The sequence below is a fragment of the Micropterus dolomieu genome, linkage group LG23, assembly GCF_021292245.1.
Source record: "Micropterus dolomieu isolate WLL.071019.BEF.003 ecotype Adirondacks linkage group LG23, ASM2129224v1, whole genome shotgun sequence".
Classification (NCBI taxonomy): Eukaryota; Metazoa; Chordata; class Actinopteri; order Centrarchiformes; family Centrarchidae; genus Micropterus; species Micropterus dolomieu.
In genome coordinates this window covers 18,756,652-18,763,766 of record NC_060172.1, presented here as the reverse complement: position 1 = coordinate 18,763,766, position 7,115 = coordinate 18,756,652, and the positions used below count along the sequence as shown (strand labels likewise).

Sequence of the window (7,115 nt, the reverse complement as noted above, 5' to 3'; positions counted from 1 at the left end):
CTGTGTTTTTTAAACCCAAGAACACACTAAGACAGATGCTGGTACACCCCAAAGACCGCACACCCAAACACAAGAAAAGCAATCTAGTGTATGCGGTCCAATGCAGTGAGGAATGCACAGACCTGTATATTGGGGAGACTAAACAACCACTACACAAACGCATGGCTCAACACAGAAGGGCCAACTCCTCAGGTCAAGACTCTGCAGTCTACTTACATATGAAGGACAGAGGACACTCGTTTGAGGACCACCAGGTGCACATTTTAGACAGAGAAGATGGATGGTTTGAAAGAGGTGTCAAGGAAGCCATCTACACCCGGGTTGAGAAGCCGTCATTGAACAGGGGAGGGGGTCTACGCCACCACTTATCCCCCACTTACAATGCTGTCCTTTCATCACTTCCCAGGAAACTCAACAAACGTAACCTATTGACCTCAGGTGAAGATACTAACGATGGTCGTTCAGTCTTGGCCACAGGTAGTCTTAACGACTGTAACGACTGTCGTCACAGCAACAAGGAACACTAACGAACCAGCGGTATTGATGACCCGGGATAACGACCCCACTGAGGTTAAATAGCTGAGTTTCCCTGCCAGTCAGTCAGAACTGAAGAAGTCCTTTGGATGAGGGACAAAACGTCTTCCAGTATCTTCAACCAAGTCCAGTTGCCCTTGATTTTAACCTTCGTTGGATAATCCACACCTGTATTTTCTTTCTCCTTGCTAACAAGAAGTTCACTCAGTGCTACTCAGTCTGGTCTGCAAGTCTGGAGTTAATGCGATGACAGTGAATTAGAGAGCAGAGCAGCCTCCAAAACACTTTTTACACAGTATTTAGACGCACATAGTAACTATTGACCCAAAACTCAAAAAATGTACAAGAAACTAATGTAAAGGTTCATGATGAGTAAACCATATTTTACTCTCACTGCCCAACGACTCCTCATGTCTAAATGACAAAATAAGCCTGTGTTGTCAAATATCTGTCAGTCAGTCCTCCACTTTGGTCCAGACCGATATATCTCAAAAACTATTGAATGGATTGTCATGAAATTTTGTCCAGGCATTCATGGTCTCCAAAGAATGAATCTTACTGACTTGCGTGATCCCCTGACTTTTCCTCTGGCGCCACCATTAGGTTGACATTTGCACATATATTATACATATTCATGTCCCCCTCAGGATGAATTGTAATCACTTTGGTGATCTGGTAACATTTCATATAGCATCATCATCAGGTCGAAAAGGTGTTTATGACCAATACCTACATGTTGTAGGTATACATTTAGTTTTACAATGAAAATACGCAACTGTGAAATAATAGCATAGAAAAAAAAAAAAAAAACAATAAACCAACATGTTTGGTCTGCTTGGTTGATTCCTGGAGACTGCATTACAGCAACGTGATCAATGTAAACGGTCATTTCTCAGTGGTTAAGAGTCTGACTCGTATGAAATATTGAACAATTCATCTTTATCCAAATTACAGGATTTAGTTATTCAGAAAAAATCTTAGTCACCATCAAACATTGATACATCCGAATGTCTATAAATATTTGTATTTTAATTAGTTCAAATGCAGATTACGATTTTCTAAGAATGTTCTATGTTCTAATAACACATTAGGAAGCAAGAATTATTTTATTATTATCTATGAGACAACTTCTAATGTCTGCACAAACATCAGGCAAAACAGAAACACTTTTTTATGATCACTGTTGTACTGTAACTGTAGAAAGCTGAATGCAGTTTATTGATAAACAGAAATATCTGAAGTAACATGCAATAATTTAAGTTCCTATGTAAAATGTACATGCTTCATTGATGTAAAAGCAATTGGAAGGAATATTTACAGCAATGCAATAAGTTTATTGTTTGATTTCTTGAACTTAAAATGTGTGTGGATAATTTAGAGCGCATAAAAATCAAATTTGTATTACACTGTTAATATTCGGAGAATAGAGGACTTTGATTGTCTTTCCAGAACTACATTCACCTTTAATTGCTTGTGGATACTCTCACGAGAAAGTTTGGGAAGTTACCTTAGAGGACAGTCAGGCAAGCAGAGAGTTGAGCCACACAATGTTTTGACCTCTTTCCCTCTCTCTCTCCTTGTTTTTCTCTTGTTTCTCTTGTTTCTGTAATCTTCCTGTACCAATATTTTGTTCTATTTAAGTAAACGGATACATTTCTTATGATTTTTGGATCGAGTCTGCGCTGTTCTGTAAAGGGAGTAGTACACTGCATTGTATGAGATCTTCAGTTTCTTGGCAATTTCTTACATGGAATAGTCTTTATTTCTCAAAACAAGAACAGACTGATGTGTTTCAGAAGAAAGTTCTTTGTTTCTGGCCATTTTGAGCCTGTAATGAAAACCATAATTGCTGATGCTCCAGATACTCAACTTGTCTGAAGAAGGCCAGTTTTGTTGTTTCTTTCATCAGCGTAACAGTTTTAGCTGTGCTACCATGATTGCAAAATAGTTTTCTTGTGGTTAATTAGCCTTTTAAAATAATAAACTTAGATTAGCAAACACAACCTGCCATTGGAACATAGAACTGATGGTTGCGCATAACAGGCCTCTGTACGCCTCTGTAGATATTCCATTACAAATCAACAGTTTGCTGCAACAATTGTTATTTACAAAATTAACAATGCCTACACTGTATTTCTGATCAAGGTGGTGTTATTTTAATGAACAAAAAACTTGATTTTCATTCGAAAACAAGGACATTTTCTAAGCGTGTCCAAACTTTTGACTGGTTGCATACACAAAATAACTATTTTGTGCTTGTGAATTACTTCAAAGTAAACCGAATCTCTTTAACTGCAACATTGTTTCAGATGTAAAATTATTTTTCTAACACAGGATTTGGATTTTACAGGAAAATCCCAGAAAAACAACACAAAAATTTAATTGCAATAAAGTTCCCCACAGTGATAGAACTCAAGAAAATATGTATGGTGATGTTATTGAAAATTATGATATATAACATTTCCACATTAAAATGTTGAAAAATTACTAGACTGATGTTATATATTTTTTTTAATTATGTTTTTATATTACCCAAAATGTTTCCATCAAAGAGAAATTCATGATTTTTTTCAAGTTAATGTTGTGTTTCATTTTGTTGCCTGTCAAAGGAGTCATATCCCCATTGCTCCCTCTAGTTGCTATAACTTCCAGTAAAACACAGACTACGTCAGAGAGTGAGGAAGAAAGTTGCCAAAAGTGACTAAACGTAACATGAACAAAACTTCATAAACATGAAGTGTTGATTGTGGACTTTCGCAAGTCAGGACAACATAATCACACACAAGCCTAACAGGGCCTCTTGTACCTGAGGAAAGTGAAGAGATATCCTGGCGCAGGAGCTACTGGTAAATTTTATCACTGTGCCATTGAAAGTGTGCTGACATACAGCGTGTCAGTGTGCTTCACCAGCTGCACGAAGACAGAACAACAAGCTTATTGAAATAAATTGAAATAAATAAATCATGGGGGCCCAGATCCCAGACATCACCACCATCCCCTCCCGCTGCCTACGCCGATCTCACAGCATCATCAGAGATCACTCATATCCATCCCATCACTTGTTTAACCGCTTGCCCTCAGGAAGATGGTACAGGTCTATCTGAGCAAGGACTACCAGAATAATAAACAGTTTTCCCCCCCAAGCAGTTTCGGGGAAGCAGGCTGTTAAACATACTCCACAGCTCGCACCCCTCCAGTAACGCCCTTTCCTAATCCCACACCCCCAACACAAACTCAGACAACAACTTGGAACTTTGTGTTAAGTTTTCACTATAATGCCCTACTTTGCACCTGGATAAACTTGCACTGGAAATCTTTACTATATACACTTCTTTAACTAAATAATTCGCAATAGAATTAATATTGTTAACTGTGTGTTTAGATAAGTGCCACTATTTTTATTTGTATATTTGACTTATTAACCATCTTATTTTTGTGTGTATAAGTGTTGACTTTCACAATTTACAATTGGATCAGTAAGATGCTTCGCTGTTTCGTTGTTTTATACAATGACCATATAGAAACTCAAACTTGATTACAAATCTCATTATTTGATACATGCAGTAAATATACAGACATTTGATTTTTGAGGCAGCAGTGCTGAGATATATAAACATTTTCTAAAGAATCCCAGAGTATCCAATAACAACAGGGATTGTTACATATCACTCACACAGCAGCCTAAACAACATCCTTACAGTGGGAAGAGAAGGGAGCCACTGAAGGTGTTGTGGTTTTCTCCACTGTCAAAGAGAGAATGGCCATGTGGGAGAACCAGCCAGATTTCATCTCCTGCTCTCAGCTCCAAGACAACAGAGTTAGTGAGGTACTCATGACCTGGTTCATCTTTCCGCTCCACATTATGCATAAGATGTTGATTGTTCTTGTACACAGAAACACCCATATAACCTGCTTTATAACCACACATAGTGAACTGGAATGAGTAGACCCCTTTGACTGGTGCTGTGAAGAAACCTACAGAGTAGAAAATGAGAAACAGTAACAAATTATTAATGTACATTTACATGACCACACACGCTCATGTGACCTGCAGTATATTACCTGTAGCTGGATTATAAGCATTGCCAATGTTGGTGAAGACCTTGCTGTATCTCAGTGTTGTTACTGTGTTGTATGGTCCAACATATCCTGCATCAGTCAGTGCTGTGTAAAAGGCCACCTTTGGTTTTTATGTTTACACAAAAAGTAAATTTAAGTCACTTAACATGGGCTAATTAATTGTGTGTGTGTGTGTGTGTGTGTGTTGTTGATAAGAGCATAAAATCCTCACCTGTATTTTCTTTCTCCAGCTGGTCAATCCTTGACTTGCTAACTAGAAGTTCATATTCACTGCTACTCATTCTGGTCTGCAAGTCTGGAGTTAATGCGATGACAGTGAATTACAGAGTAGAGCAGCCTTCAAAATAGAAAACTGTAACATGCACAACAACACATTTTACATAGTATCTTGAACCTCATTATCTAAGTTGAACCAATACTCAAAAATGTAAGAGAAACTACTGCAAATGTTCCTGACTAGGTTAAAGCATTTTCATCTCTCACTGTCCAGCGAGTCCTCATGCCTAAATGATTGTAAATGTTTGTCTGTGGTCTCTAAAATCTGTCAGTCAGTCCACCACTTTGGTCCAGACTGATATATCTAAAAACTACTGAATGGATTGTTTTGAAATTTTGTACAGGCATTCATGGTCACCACAGGATGAATCGTACTGACTTTGGTGATCCCCTGACTTTTCTTCTGGCGCCACCATTAGGTTGCCATTTACGGTTTTGAGTGAACTTTTGATACGCACATTCATGTCCTCATTAGGATGAATTGTAATCATTTTGGTGAACTTGGTGAATTTTATGTAGCACCATCATCAGGTCAAATTGTGTCCAACAGTTTTGTTTATGACCAAATGTTTTCAACACCTTTTTAGCATTTAAAGAAAAAATTATCAAAATTAAGTTCAACAATGAACATATGCAACTGTTAAATAACAGCATAGAAAATAACAAACCATTAAATTATTATATTTGTCAGTAAAATACCTGCATTCTTTTTTTCCATGTCACTTGTTTTGCTCTCGGTGGAGGTCAGTCTGGTTCCCAAAGATGTCAGTTCTGTGGCTTGAACTGAAAAACAGAAGAAGTTCGATTTTTGATCATATATCGCCATCATTGGATTTAAATGTTTTCCAACACTTTGGTTTATGATTAAATACCTAAATATTTTCAACATTTTTTAAGCTATTTTTTAAGACACTGAAACTAAAATTACATTCAACAATATGGATATGCAACCTTTACGCAGGGAAAAATGAAAAGAGAAAATGAAAAAGAATGGAAAATAACAAACCGTTAAACATATTAAACCATCATGTTTGTCAGTGAAATACCTTCATTCTCTTTTTCAAGGTCACTTGTTTTGCTCTCAGTGGCAGTCTGTCTAGTTCCCAAAGATGGCTTGGACTGAACAACAGAAGTTTGATTTTTTTTAAATCTATGAATGGTTAAATTAAATAACACAATGTGCTTTGTTGTTTTGTTTTGTTTAAATTAAATGTAGCTAATTGATCCTATCCACACCACATAGATTTTTAAAGATTTATTCTGGAGTTCACAACAAGTGCATCAGTTCCCTGACACACTTCAGTCAAACTCTTAAAGGACAACATTATCAATACTTAACAGGAAAAGTAACCAGTCTGTACCAGAATTCTCTCTCTGCAGCAGATCCACATACACTTTGGTGCGATCAGCTCAGCTTTCAGGTCTTTCACCTGGCTCTCGCTGTCCTTCACTCTGGCCTCCATGTTCCTCAGCTCCACTTTAAGCTCCACCACCATGTCTCTCAGTGCCCTCAGCTCCGCACAGAAGTCAGTGGTGGTTTGCTCTGTGGTCTGCTCGGTCGATTCCTCATCTGCATCTCTTGGAGCTGTCTTCTGAAACTGGCTAATCTCACCCACCTCACTGAGGCCTCCACCCTCCCCATGAGCTCCTGACCCACACAGACCGAGTAGCAACAGCAGCAAACCAAGAACAACCCTCACTGTACAGCTACACGTCTTCAAAAGGTACAGTGGTAGAGTTGTTCTGTCTTATATAGTCTCCAAACTTCAGCTGGCTGAATGAATGGGAACAACAACAAGTGTTTTTGTTTGATAGTTTGATTCAAGGACTCAGGTGATTCAATATGATCTCTGTGCTGCTGAGAAAATACAAGTTGCTACAGGCTGGTGAAACACTTGATAGTATGATAGCTTCACAGCTGTTTGTGCACTGTGTTTATTAATACACACACACAGACAAACATAAGGCAGTTAGAATTGGCTACATTTTCTCCACTAAATATACAGGTGCATCTCAGAAAATTAGAATATCATGAAAAAGTAAATTTTTTGCTGTAATTTAATTAAAAAGTGATACTTTCACATATTCTAGATTCATTACATATAAAGTGAAATATTTCAGACCTTTTTTGTTTTAATCTTGATGATTACAGCTTACAGCTCATGGAAATCAAAGCTTTTTTCTCTGATGTTTCTGAGCCACATTTTGACTTAAAGGCAGGGTAG

At 37.7% G+C, this 7,115-nt stretch overlaps 1 protein-coding gene across 1 annotated transcript; it reads right to left on the bottom strand.

Annotated features, from left to right (window-relative positions):
- Positions 1-4,065: 4,065 nt before the first annotated feature.
- On the bottom strand, positions 4,066-6,882 carry LOC123962631 (complement C1q-like protein 2). Its single transcript, XM_046038808.1, has 5 exons — positions 6,252-6,882; positions 5,590-5,673; positions 4,826-4,909; positions 4,597-4,725; positions 4,066-4,509 (listed from the first exon to the last, which is right to left on the bottom strand). The coding sequence occupies exons 2-5, from the start codon at positions 5,606-5,608 to the stop codon at positions 4,229-4,231; spliced, it is 513 nt and encodes a 170-aa protein (XP_045894764.1). The 5' UTR covers positions 5,609-5,673; positions 6,252-6,882; the 3' UTR covers positions 4,066-4,228.
- Between the last annotated feature and the right edge of the window lie 233 nt (positions 6,883-7,115).

Coding starts and splice junctions, on each gene's coding strand:
- LOC123962631 (XM_046038808.1), bottom strand. Junction 4,726..4,825: donor GCTGGAGAAAGAAAATACAG/GTGAGGATTTTA, acceptor TTGTGTAAACAT/AAAAACCAAAGGTGGCCTTT. Junction 4,510..4,596: donor TGCTTATAATCCAGCTACAG/GTAATATACTGC, acceptor TCTACTCTGTAG/GTTTCTTCACAGCACCAGTC.